We start from the raw sequence: 14,461 nt of genomic DNA on the forward strand, positions 1-14,461 counted from the left end.
CTTGCAGAATAGCAATACCATGAAGATAAAATATTGTATACTTGTAAGAAAGATGGGATGTTTTCTTGAGTACTTTAATATATACTAAAGTTCGTTAATAATTTGATATTTGATAAGTCTATAAAAAAGTTGTACACGCATTCCCATAAAATAAATATAATTAAGTAAACAAATTAAAACAGTTGGTTCTACTGTATTTCAAATGATACATCCAAGAAAAGCCGGTGAAATCAATCAAATAATAAATACTAAAGGCAATGCTGTACAAATCCTTATTTACAACTATCCTTTTTGACACTACCCGAAGCAAAAAAAATATTGTCGCTTTTCATATTCATTGCATAAAATTTGTGTCAATTTTAATGTGAGGGATTAGGTAACTCATACGATCCAGTGTTAGATATTGATGTTATTAATCGATGGGTAAGTATTATGTCAAATTATTATACATAGATCTCTTCCATCTAAATTGCGCTGTGTATATTTTTTATAGATCTTTACAGTGTTATCTTAATTTTTAATTTTCGTACATTTGTAAAATATTACAAAAGACTACTTAATTATAAAATGTGCATGAACAAGATAGTATTTTTTCATTTCAATTTTTGGTTTTTAATATATCAACTTAAAATAAAATGATTCCTGATCAAGACAGAATTGAGACATTTACTAAGAATTAGTCACACCATTTTTCGTAAAAATTTTGTGTAAAATTGAGAGTTCACTGAAATTCTATGTTGAGTAAAACAAAAATCCTTGTCATCCTTAAACGTGCAACTATTGATTTTTAGTATAACAGGGGTTATCAAGACAAAATAGATTTTGGAAAAAATTTTCAGGATCTGAAGTTCCGGGATCAGAGAAAGGTGGAGCGATATAGATTCTAAAAAGAAAGGTTTTTTTGCACAATCAAGTAAAAGGTGAAATGTTGTTTTACTCCTCAATCATTTATTGATTTATGATTATTACTAGTCAAAATATGATAGTTACTAGTTAAAATTATCAGATGATGCTTTCGCACTGAATTCATACATTCTCATACGAATAAAAATAAAATTAAAAATTTACAACATTCAAGGTGCTTAACGACAACCAAGGGATTGACACAAACATTAAAACGCATACATTTTGGCAGTCATTCAAAGTTCTTTTCAACATTTCTAATCATCACCAAATTATCGCTTTTATTCATCACTTTTCGCTATAACTCTCTCGCAGCATTTATCTTCACAACATTTTAAACGGATTTTACCGTACTATTTTTTACGCCTTCTCTCAGTCATTCGTCACTCATACATTCTAGATATACTTACATTTATTCATTTACGATCCCGTACCAAATTATCCTGCAGACTCCCCTAAAGACTGGGCTGTTTCAAATTTTCAAGAAAAAAACTTGTGTCCAAATCTAATTTATTGAAGGTGTATCAGCTATAACCACGACGTATTATCATCCGGATGATATTACCAAAACTGGGGAGTAAAAGTATTCTTAAACAATTTTTTGGAAATAAAATTGTTTTTTTTTCTAATTTACAGTTTTTCAATAATTGTTCAAAAATACTTTGATACAGTGATGGTTGATTCACCTTCAATAAACTATATCTGGACACAAATTTTCTTCTTGAGAGACAGCCCAGTCTACAGGATACGTTGGTACGGGACTGATAAAGCAAAAATCATGAAATTAAAAAAAAAAGAAAAAAACACGAGTCAACCAGAAAACTCTCGAACTTGGGATACGCCAAACAATCCCTCTCCCTCACGCGGTCGGAAACAACCTTCTTTCGAAACAATCACCGTTCAAGCCTTCTATTCTGATCAAAGCCCCGTCAAACATGTTATTCTTCCTCCAAAACCTGGACCACAGTCAGACAACGCGATCACATTTGCACTCTTTCATCCTTCGCAAACACTCAAAATCATACGCATTAGACACACTCACTTTACATGCCATAACGCCACTCGGACGCGCCATAATAGCCCCCACTCGGACTACTTTTCTCTCCGTAGTTTGGCAGGTCTGCCCTTGGACCTCTTCGTAGGCTTGGTAGGGGTTGGCTTAGCAGTGCTGGTAGTGCTGCTAGGGCCGTCTGCGCTGCCGCTGCCGCCGCCTCGATTGTCGCACGGGTCCGATCCCAAATCTCGGGCGTTAGGATCGACGCTGGGCCCTGCTGGGGGGCTCTTGGTGCTGGGGATCTCTTTTGGTGGCTCGTAGACGGAGCTTGGCGGCTGGAGGGGTGGAGGCGTTGCCGGTTGCTGCTGCTGTACACCACTGGCTCCCGTAACGATCGCCGGTAATCTGTTCTCTGGAGCGAGGGTGTGGCTCGGTTGGACGACGATCGGGCTGTTGAAGGACAAAGATCCATTTGGTTTACTGGCAAATCACACATGGACTATCGATACACATTTAACTTTGAAGAAGAGCGACTTTTTTATTATTTATGTTCAAAAGAGAGATGCTGGATGGACATTGCGATGTCACGGGACTTTTGGCATTTTTCTTGGGAGTTGAAATAACTAATAATCATTTGTAGCTGTCATTGGCACAAAATGTACGGTTAACGTGGTTTCAAAACGTCCCAAAAGCTTTCATTTTTTCAACTGCTTTCCTAAAGCCACCAATGGCGTAACTCAAATAAATTAACTTGAGTCTAAATATCTGAATAATTTTCAAGACACCTTATTTTATTATCTTCAAAAGGTCGTAAAATGTCGCTTAAGTCGCCATACTCAGTCATTTTGTGGCATAACAATGATATGGGTACCTAATTTTATAGACACCCTTTTATCCAACGTTTGTATCGGGAACAAAAGGAATCCAAAAATTTTCATTCATTTAATCAGTGGAATCTATCTAATTTTGTAGTTTGCAAGGTCTCATTACGAGGCAATTATTCGTACGAAATTCAGGATGAGAAACACCGAGTGATAAATAAATCGAAGACATCCCACGTCAAAACACGATAAAATGTAAAACACCAATTTTCCTCACTATTTTGTATACCGACCTGGTGGGCGCAATACTTTCTGGTTGGCGTCCCTTGAAGCTGCTCTGGCCATCGTCGTAGACGTACCGAAAGTTGCCATGCGGGCACGGCTGGAAGATCTCTGGCCATCGGTGGCTAAATATCGGCCCATTCGACTGGCCTTGCTGTTCGTACCTCGTGTCAAAGTCTCCGCCCGAGAACTCAACTTCGACCGGCTGTCTGTGTTCCTGGGCAATGTACCTCGGGACTTTTGGGGCCCTGAAGTCGTTTTCCTTTTGGACAGCGAATATGAGGCGGACTGGATCTGCCGTCGGGACGGGCTGGGGGTTGGCTGGCTGGTACTCCTCCGGTAGCGCGGGACCTGCAATTCGAGGTCTTTCGTTTGAACACGTTTATTTTGGCTCTTTTGCACTCGAAGGCGTATGGGTCTTTTTTTTATGGAAATGTTATTTCCCGCGAATTGGAAGGAAATCGAAGCTTCGAAATTGTTGGTAAAAAATAGGGCTGTTTGGGAAATATGTTACCATTGATATTTTATTTAAGGTATGCTAAAATGATTGATGGAAAAATCCTTAAATTTGTCGCTTTAAATTGCGAAAAGAAGAGATTTTTTTTTCAGTTAACGTTTTCTCATTATAGCTATTCATTTCCGTTGAATAAGCACTTTTTGAAAACTTCATATTTTTTAATAGCCGTATTGGAAATCAAAAGTAATTCCAAACATCGATTTTACAACAAATAGTTTTCTCTTTGATATAAAACTAATGTTGTTTTATCATGATATATTCAAAAAAGCTTGGGAAAAATACTAGGCTTCATGTAATTTTTTTTTTCAAGCAAGTAATTTTAAAGCACCTCGAATCATGATTGATGGAGTAAAATTTAAAATTTAAAAAGTTAAATAACCAAACGAGTTGTGCGTATTCACGAAATCAGGAAGGAAAAGTTGATGTCACCGCAACCTTGTTTAATTAAAAGTGCTGAGTACGAAAAAATTACTGTTAGCGTGAAAATGAGATCGAGCAGTAACAGATTGAGAATACAGTCTTACAAAGCCGGAATTTCAAAAGTTTTCAACGCGCCTTTACATGTTGCTATGAAAATTAATCAAAATATATACGTCTGTATGTATTGCAAACGATATAAAATCAAACTTTCAAAGTTAAACAGTTGTTGTTTGGATGCATTTTTATATCTTACGTTTTAATTTTACAACCATATTGAAACTAAAAATTAAATACCGAAATCCTCGGTGTGTTATTATAAATATGTATTGATTAATTATTGAAATGCCAGAATAAATGGAGTATATGTGAACATAAATAATTTCTTCATACTTGTTCCGAAAGGTGTAATTGTCACTTTAAACTTTCTGTTGTGACGATTGAGAAACAAAATTTTTCAAAGATCAAATAGGTTAATTATTTTTTTTTGCAACAAGGAGTATAAAATTCATCAGTTGATTGACTATTTGTAAGTAAGCAATAATCGAATTTGTTTTACAATCCAAACTTGTATTATTCAAATTAGTCGATTCAGATTAAAGTAACCCAATTCGTAAGAAGCCTTCGATTCATTAATAAAAAAAATTGGAACCAACATGGTGAGAGCGTGTCTTGAGAAAAAAAAAATTACTGTGCTATATAATAGTGATCTGGTATTATTCAAACGTCTGTAGATTTTTTTACTTTTGGCAACTTAATTCTCAACACGTGATAGATAGTGGTTTCTTTTGTGAAACCAGTAAAAACGGAACAATACCAAATTACCAGAGTAGCCTCGTTATTATAATTTTTTTCCTCTAACTGTGAGACTCAGAAAAAGCACCTTTTTTCAATTAAATTTCAAAATAACCTCATGATTTCTACGATCGCGAGTTCCATATTCCATTTAACGTATTCAATTAATAAAAAGTTTATAAAAAACAAAAACATCTCAAGTCAAATGAAAATAGCTGGTTTCAATCTAGTCGAGTATTCGAACTATTAGACCATCATTATTGGACCTACAAATTTTCATTCAAACCGTTGAATACGTTAAACAGAAACGCCAAACTTGTTTTCAAACATGCAATTAGATTCCAATCTATTTTGAAAAAGACAAAAACCATTTTGACAGTCACGAAAGAATAAAAAAAAGCAAAAAACACGAAGGTCCAAACGAAAAAGCATTTAACGCCACTGGACTGCATTATCGTTAGTAAAAATTCTCCCCACTCGTGTTAGTCCACAGCAAAAGTTGGAAAAGGATTTGTTTGGATGTGTTTGAAAGCAAATGAGTGATAAATGAAAAACAACAGCTGCAGTATCTGTTCACATGTGCTTCAAGAGGCGTTTATTTTTCGTTCAAATATCCAGATACACTCGTGAGTCCAATTGAAACGATCAAATGAAAATTTAAAAAAAAAAAGAGAAGAAAAAAAAACAGTACAAGTCGAAAGAGGAAAATTTTCGTGCACCCCGCAACACGAACGCTCACTCTCAGCAGCAGCAGCAGCAAAAACACATTATTACACAGACACACGAGGCAAGTAAGCAACTCGTCGAAAAAGCTACTGATGCGCACTCGCGACCCCACAACCACATACGTCACCCATCGATTTAATTAGCAATCATCGTAAGCGAGCACGCCATGGCAATTCAGAGGGACGTATCCTTTAGCTTGCGAACCTTCATTGTTGTCCTGGTAACTCCGAACGGAGTCGTCGCAGGGTGGCTCGTTCCTCGTGGCGGTGGTACTTGCGACGGTGGTCGTCGTGGTGGTCGGAGCGGCGACAACCACCGGTTGACTCATCAATCGAGCTGGAGCCGCAGCTGGAGGTGGGGGGGCAACCTGATACGCGTATTCAAAGGCTGGGGGCATGGCGTAATTATTGACTCCAGCCACTGCAGGATTGTACGAAAAAGGCCCGTGGACCGGCATCGGGTAGGCCGATGACAGTGGGTAGACCGGAGCCGGACCGTACTGCACGAAGCTCGTCTGGGCCGGGGAACTGTAAACTACAAACGTCACATGGATGAGTACGTTCGATGTTTGTTGATGATGCTTACATGGCATCTTTTACACACATCTACATGTATACATATATATACACGAGACTCACCTGGTTGTGCTGAGATCTGCATGGGTTGTTGAGGGATCATGGATGGAGGACCGTAGGAGTAGCTTGGACCGAACGAGTGAGAGAAAGGGGGTGGGTTGACCGGTACTGCCATCGGGGTAAATGGGGCGGCTGTGCTTGGCTCAGGACTGGAGGTGCTCGGCTCTATTACGGCCGGGGCCTCGGTCGTGGGAGGTGGCGGGGGGTTGTAGTTGTAGGTGGGCCTGATCGGTTGCTCGTACACCTTCTCGACCTTGACCGGTCGGGCCAGGTCGGGTGAGCAGCCGATTATGTCTTTAAAGCTGGCCACTGGTCTCACAGCCAACCTTGGCCCGATGTTTTTGGGAGCTCTGAAATTAAAAAGGCAATTGCAATTTTTTTGCTGTTACGTATAGCAAAGATCGTGCATTGGGTACTTTAAACGTCCCAATAATTTGTTCGGGCACTGACAACTTTTATACGTATATATTTTCTAGGGGTGATTTGGATCCTTGCCAAAAAAAAAGTGAAAATGAAAATAAGTCATGTGATCCGGTGAGTAGGGTAAAGCTCTCGAAAAATATGCCTATGAATCTCGTATCATTTCGCTGCAAATCTGAAAATATAGAAAATACTGACTAGGTGGGGTGTAATCGAGCATGTGGGGAGCAAAATTGACTCTCCCCTTCTCCCGTAGTCTGGTAGGTCAATTTCCGATGATTTCCACCTTTTTTTGGAAACCTAATTTTTTTATTCTCATCAAAATTTTTCCAAAGGATTTTCGTAAGAATATTTGCAAAATGTTCTTAGGGGTTCCAGCACAAAGAGTAAAAAAAAAAAAAAAAACTTCCGTGTCTTGCAGGGAAACATTTGGCAGAGGTATATCGTCTATTTCCGATGATATTATCCCAATAAAAATATCGAAATCGTAGGGGGCTCAAAGATTTCATATTTAATGGGTAAAAAAAAAATTACACAAACGCCCCGCTGACTGAACGTCTTTAAAAATACCCCACGGGGTCCAAAAGCAAGAATGGCGTAGGAATTTGAACGAGAATCCTTAAAAGAACTGCCCCAGGAAATTCGGATAAACGTAACAATTTTTACGCGAAATGTAAAAACAAACAACCGGGTAACTTTCACACGAGTGCACCATGGCTTTCTTTGTAAGCCCAATAGTTGGAGCATAAAAAATACCCCATAATTTTACAGAAAAGTATAAGAAAAGTGACAATCCTTACTCAGTTACTGCCACGTATTTCAAGATACTGGGTCGTACTGCTGCCACAGCTTGAGGTAAATACCCGGTGGCAGGTTGCATTTCTTGTACAGCGTACAAAGTCTTGTAGGGACTGGAGCGTTGGCAGTTGCACACGTTTCCGCAGTTGGGGCAATCGGCGTCGGCGCCGAGGACGAGCAACAGCAGGGCCCAGCCAACGAGTGTCCAGGTGATCTTCATTTCAGGGCGAGAGTGAGCTTCGGAGGGTGGATCGGAGACAGGAGTCCAATATGTCTGTGGAGTTGCGGGACCTGTTGTTCTCGGGAGGAGACGAGCACTGGTTGTCGATGCTGGGTGACCGGTGCCGGGGCCTTTTATACGGGCCGACGGACATTTGTTTTGGCCGGTGGTTGCTCGTCGCGTGTAAACACCGCGAAACGTGATCGTTGAAACGCGGAAGCGACGGCGACGGTTGCAAGCAGGAAGATTTTTTTCACGTGGCCGCGCTCCATAGCGCCGGCAAGGTGGTACGGGGAATTTTACTTTGTTTGTTTGTTGAGCTTTGTTTTTCTGATCAAGTATGATTATCGTCTCGGTTAATGGTAATTTTAAATATTGTTACTTCTGCGTTGTAATTATGAAAAAGGGACGTGTTCCGACGAGCGGTTGGTTCGACGTTTGGTGAAAAAAGGCAGAAGATGCTAGTGAAATGAGAATTGTGAGCTAGCCGATTCATGACATCGTTGGCTATTAAATGCCACACGTATAATACAGGCGTGTTTCTGTTTAATCGCTTCAAGCACCATTCATTGTTAAGCTTTCGTGGTGACGAGAAATTTTAAATTCTCAATCGATGTACACTCAAGACTTAGGATGATTTTCCTTTGATTTTGTGATTTTACTTTGGTTTTAATTGCATCACTTTATAGAGCATTGAAATCCCTAAGGTTTATTTGCAGTTTTACGTAAGAACTATGGCACAACATAATATAAAATTGTACCATAGTGAGTATGAATTTTTTCAATATTTTTTTCGAAATGTATTTTCGAGGAAAAATAAATGATTCAATTCCACAATTTAACATAAGCTCTTCTGGGAATCACTAATTGATTTATTGTAACTTTTTAAATGATTTTTCGTGTGATTTTTTGTATTTATTTTTATCAATTATTTTTTGAAAGACAACTTACTTTCAATTAACTTATTTTTAACAAATTTTTTTCCAATTTCGGAATTAAATAACTTTTTTTCTCGAAAACACATCTGGAAAAAAGTACTGAAAAAATTCGTGCACACATATAATGTTCTTAAAAAGAACGTAATTTTGTTAGCGTTATCTAACATTTTTTTTTTTTTTTTGGCGAAATCTCCTTATAAGATTGCACTGAAGTAGCAATTTACATTCAATGACAAACGTAACGATTTGAAAAATAAAGCAGTGTGTCAGCCAAATAGGTAAAAATCAATTTACTTTTTTTAAAAATATTTAATAGACTATATTTCGTTATCATAGTAGAGTTTATACTTGTTTGTCGTATTGATGAGGCTCACTAAACTGTGATTACTTTCTCCAAGGGATTCGTTGTAAATAATTATTAATTTGCGGAGGGTACAATATAATGTTTTTTTGAGTACACCTGTAACTTTTGTAACATCTATGTATTATATACTATCTTATCATATCATTTCAGCGTCAATATTTCCCTGAACATCAGTAAATCATGGCTGGAGACCGGGTCTAAGGGCAAAAAGTCTATAACAAATAATTCCACAGAAAACGATAGCTCTTCATCCTCTTCTTTAACAAATACAATTTATAACAAACCACCTATTGCCAAATATGTAAAAAGAAATCATCAAATCTTAAAAATCATAGTAGACCTTAAATACAATGACACTAAAATGTTGCCTACCAAACCAACATAAACCAAAAATTTTTTACTCACGAAATGGAATAAATTCACTAAATTAAATAAATATACCGAACAACAGAAACCTGAATAATTAAGAAATATAAGAACATTTACAAAAAAATGAACACGAGTACAAAACAATTGAAAAACTAGTGCCCAACTTTGAATCAAATAATATTGTGCAGAAATGTAATATGCAAAAAATAAATTAACTATGAGAAAAAAATCTCATGACTTTTCTCATTCAAAAAACAATACAAACATCACAATCTCAATGACTTTCGTATTAATCGAAAAATAAAAGCTACAAATGCACATACAAATCGATTAGGCTATAAAATCAAAAAACAATATTCTACTGTATATGCGTCAATTTTTTGTCAATTAAAACTAAATTAATAAACCATAAGAATATCCAAACTTTCTTCACACAATCACATAACATACTTATATAGACAAAAATTAAAAAAGTGTACAAAACAATACATACATAGAAGATGAAGCTTCGAACGTACAAAAAATTTAAATTAAGGTAACAAATACATTTAGTGTTCTTTCATACAACCGTTACCAAGTAAGTGTAGTCCTAAAACATACGACTTTTAAGAAAAGTTAAGGCAATTTATGCGAAGTAAATGCACATCTAGAAACAAAAGATGAAATAAAAAAAAAGTTGTAACCAAAGAGGCATAACCCAATTTAGTGACAAGAATTTTAACTAGTCATCCACTAAATTGAACATCAACGTTTTTTAGTCTCTCAGAAACATTCTCAACATTTCAAAACCTTAGCAATAAACCTTAGTAGGGATAGACAAAGTATCAAACAATATCCTATAAAACATTACCACTGAAAGTATAATGAATCACACAAAAATACTTAATATCAGTATCAATAACCCTATAAGCTCAAAAATATAAAAAATAGCTCCAACTGTAAAAAAAAAAAAAAAAACATTCTGCAAGTACAAAAAGTCTTTACCAATTACCCTTTTTCAACTACTGCTTCATTAGAAATAAAATGTTTTCTCATTTTATATATTTTATTTCATTGGCCAGTCATCAACTTGTCTTCAATTTTAAATTAGTAACTTTAACTATTGCTTTTAATCAGAACTATACGTTTACTAGGAAAACATTAATTTAATTTGCACTGATGCAGCTTTACATAGTATGATATAAATGTAGTATCGCAAAAGTATTTTTTTTTCCACACATTTTCACTGAAATTGAAATTGTACTACTAATTCTCAGAAGAAAATATGACACAGTTCCTTCTTGGCGAAAAATTGCATTAATTGGTTGTAAAAAATTATGTTGATAATATCTTCACAATGACCAATCTAAATTACTGTTGAGCAATAAATTTAAAAGAATTAAGTTGTAAGTAAAACAGCATTGTATTTTCTGTGGAAGGAAACAAAAATTATTTACATAACTCGGAAGGACAAAAAAAGTTGCTTCTCGAATTTTTTCTACTCTCATCTTCAATTCAAACATAAAATACGCCTAGAAAAAAAAGTATTTCCCACAGAAAAATAAAGAATAAAAAGAAAATATGAACCCTTTAAGATTTCTTGTTGCAAGTAATATTTTTGTATTTTTGGAAGTAAGTAATTCAAGTAACATTAAATAGTGTAGAAAAACCTTTCACAAGTAAAAATTCAAATAAAAAAAAATTGAAAATGATCCACTATTAAAAAAAATAACATTTAAAAAAAATGTTGGTAAAATTATTTTAAAAACTCATAAAGATCATGGCCTGCATAAAGAAAGATAAAATCATTTACCAACTGAGGATAATCATAAAATATTTACTTGTTAGTCATTGACCCCCAAAATTTAAGTCAAAATACAGATTATTACTTGAAAAAATCGTAGAGGTTTCTGTTATTAAATATTCAAGTAATAGAATGTTCAATACATTAAATGAATACTTTCCCTCCTTTTTTTTCAAATTTTTAAAAAATTTTTGAATAAATGTTTTATCACCAAATTTTCAGACAAAGTAAATTTTTTAGTAAATTTTCTAATTTTTACTTCAATTCTTTATTCGCGACAAAAGCTTATAATAATACAAATCAACTCAGTTTATTTTAATTCACTTAGTTTTAAACATGATGTAGATCTTTATCAAACATTTTCTTATTTTCTTAATTATCTATATAGTCCAATTTATTTTAATCTAAAGATGCTTGCTCTTTTTCTTAGCACCATTAGACATATACATCATTTTCTCGTCATTTCGTTTTACTGTTGCAATTTTATTTGATATTGTATTGTTTTTTTTGTTCCTGTAATCTCATTTTGTATTTTTGTATTGGCTTTGTAATATTTTTTTTTTTTTTTTTCATGACTTATTGTATAAATTTATTTTACTTTTATATCCCATGTTTTTGTTCAATTTCTTCTGGTAATCTTATTTAAAATAGTAAAACATCTTAAGTACTTATTAGTGAAATATCTTAAGTATTTTTATTGCTCACCATTGTTTTTTTATTTTATTGAATAATTACTTTTGCAGAATATGATTTTTAGTTCGACTAGATGTTATCGTAATTATTGGTAATTATTGAATCATAAATATTTAACTGCTATTTAGCTGCTACAGACTCTCTTTGTCCACATGTATAACAATTGATATCGATATTTACCAGATAGTCAATGATGTTCAGATGATCGTTTTTTATTTTATCATATCAAAGAGATATAAATAAATCCAAAGTAAAGCAGTGTTTTTTATACAATAATATATTTAACTTTTATTATGTATTAAACTTTTTTCCGTAACCATCTAAAACTAATATGATTGATTAAACAAAAACTAGTTTCACTGCAATGTTGCTGAGATTCAACGAAAGTATTGATAGGAAATTCTGTGCAGTCTTGAATTTTTAACGATCATTTTCATACGTGTGAATGACAGTGGGTACAATTTTATTATATTGTTTGGGTGAAAAAAAAGTTTGAATTACTGTAGGGAGATCAACAACTGCACTGTTTATCCCAATACATAATTTTTCTTTTTTCTCTCCAAAATTTGGTGTTTTAAAAATTGTAAAACTTGACTAGAAAATGATAAAAAGACTCATTAGTTGCATATTTTATCGATGCACGAGATTTCTAAATGAGTCAAATTATTTCAAGAACAATCTATTACATTACTCAATTCGACATTTCATCGATTTATTAGTACTTTTTTTATACGTAAAACACAAATATGTGTAAAAGCTTTGTCTTTTGGTATTTACAAATCATTAAAAAAAAGTCCCTGCTTAAAATAATCAATGAATTACAAGTACATGCACAGGAATTCATAAAGTCGGATGAAAAAATTGAACGACTCAACACTTTTAGCAAACAGGAAGTCGTATAATTGCGGGAAATTAATTGTTACAAAATATGTGATTGGACGAACAGAAATGAAAGACACAACGTCAACATTTATTATTTTCCGATTGTGGCTTTCAAATAAACTTTATCGATACTTGTTTGTAAATACACTTTAAAACACACTCGATGGCCTGGTTCTGGAAATTTAATTCTTTCGTTAATACCACGCATTCGAGAGCGTTCACCTTATATGAATATTCATCAACACAAATAAAATAAGTATATGCTGTGACTGCATTTTTTTCATTACCTCAGTTCGGTCAGCGGTAAATATTAGCTTGTATAGGAGGCATCTACACAACCAGAATGCATTTTTATAGAAAAGAGCAATTCCAACGACGGTCTTTGAACGTGTACCACAACACACTTTAATTTACAATGTCGTCATGAAACTTGTATCCATAAAATAACTTATTTCTATATCATAAAGAGTTATGCCATGTATAATTACATTAAAATTATTTTTTCACAGTATGAGTTCCAGAACGGGAATAAAATTTGATACTGTAGGTGTCTATTAAATATATGTTTGATACTGCAGATGCTGCTCATACTACAACAGGACACAGTATAGACGCGATCTGGTGTGTATTTACTTGTGTAAAATCTCAGGCAAAATAATTGAAATCGCAGTTTCTAAAGCAAAAATAATTTGGGCACTGTTAGAAGATTAATTTTAGAATTTAATTATGATGGATTTCATATAAATTAAAACTAAGTCTGGAGTGTTGAATAAAACACATGGCAGGTAATAATTTATAAATAATAATCAGATTGAATAAGATTGAAATAATTTTCTATGCTAACTTGAAAAAAATTTTTTATATCTAAATTTGATTAATGTAAACTGAATTTATTGTAACTAGAAGATTTACCATTAAAAGACATTGAATCAGGTATTTTGAATTTTACCTCGATACCATTTGTTTTTACCTGTAAATTTTGATTAATTATTGATCGATTAGTCCTACTAGTTACACAATGATCTTACAGTTTACACCACTACTGGTCACTCATCAAATTTTTACAATGTTGTTTTACCGCTATGTTACAGTTAGATCATTACAAAATATATATTGTATGAGGTTAATAATTAGTAAGTAATCATACAAATCAAAGTTAAGCATTGTTCACACTTTTTACTCTTAATTATTGAGGGAAGGGGTTTTATAATAGTTCAACATAGTACGATTTTCGTACAAGTTTTCTTAAAAACATAACATTAAAATAGTAGATGTTGTACCTGGTGGCACCAGTCACACCGCATATCACAGTTTTTAGTTCAATGTTTTTTATTTTTAATTAGTCGCATTGAATTGTAGGAATAATTAAATTTAAAGTAATTAACGCAATGAAAATGATCTGGAGTTCTTCTATTTAATTTATTTGAATATGTTTTTTTAATAGTCAGACAAGACAAGAGATTTGATTTAATAAGAGTGACATAAGAGTGTACGTAGCGTGCATTTATTTATTTTAATTTTTTATTACCATCACCACTTTCTCTTGTACTATTTAAATTAAAATTCTTTTAAAAAAGTTTGAAAAAAGTTCTATTAAAAAAATTAACTTATTAATTAATTTTCAATTAATTATTGACAATAACATATATACGTTTGCAAGAAGGTATTCGTATATAGAAATAGTATAGTAGATGTAATCATGGAATTAATAATAAACATTTTATTTCATACTTACAAAAGTAGTCACAAAAATAATTGAATCGTATGAAGTTTATCTTATGTAATCGGAAGTATGAATGATATTAATATCAAACTAAAAATTTTATCTTTACACACCGTATACTAATGCAAACTGTGAAATTACGATGTTATAAACATATTTTTTGAATATTATTTTATGTTTC

At 33.6% G+C, this 14,461-nt stretch overlaps 1 protein-coding gene across 1 annotated transcript; it reads right to left on the reverse strand.

Annotated features, from left to right (window-relative positions):
- Positions 1-815: 815 nt before the first annotated feature.
- On the reverse strand, positions 816-7,617 carry LOC106643073 (uncharacterized). The gene is made up of 5 exons (XM_014358046.2): positions 7,311-7,617; positions 6,094-6,440; positions 5,660-5,989; positions 3,012-3,351; positions 816-2,347 (listed from the first exon to the last, which is right to left on the reverse strand). Exons 1-5 carry the CDS (start codon positions 7,526-7,528, stop codon positions 1,996-1,998), a joined length of 1,587 nt encoding a protein of 528 aa, XP_014213532.2. The 5' UTR covers positions 7,529-7,617; the 3' UTR covers positions 816-1,995.
- Positions 7,618-14,461: the final 6,844 nt, after the last annotated feature.

The sequence above is a fragment of the Copidosoma floridanum genome, unplaced genomic scaffold (assembly GCF_036245765.1).
Source record: "Copidosoma floridanum isolate Cflo_tuat_1 unplaced genomic scaffold, Cflo_Japanese_pri ptg000007l, whole genome shotgun sequence".
NCBI lineage: Eukaryota > Metazoa > Arthropoda > Insecta > Hymenoptera > Encyrtidae > Copidosoma > Copidosoma floridanum.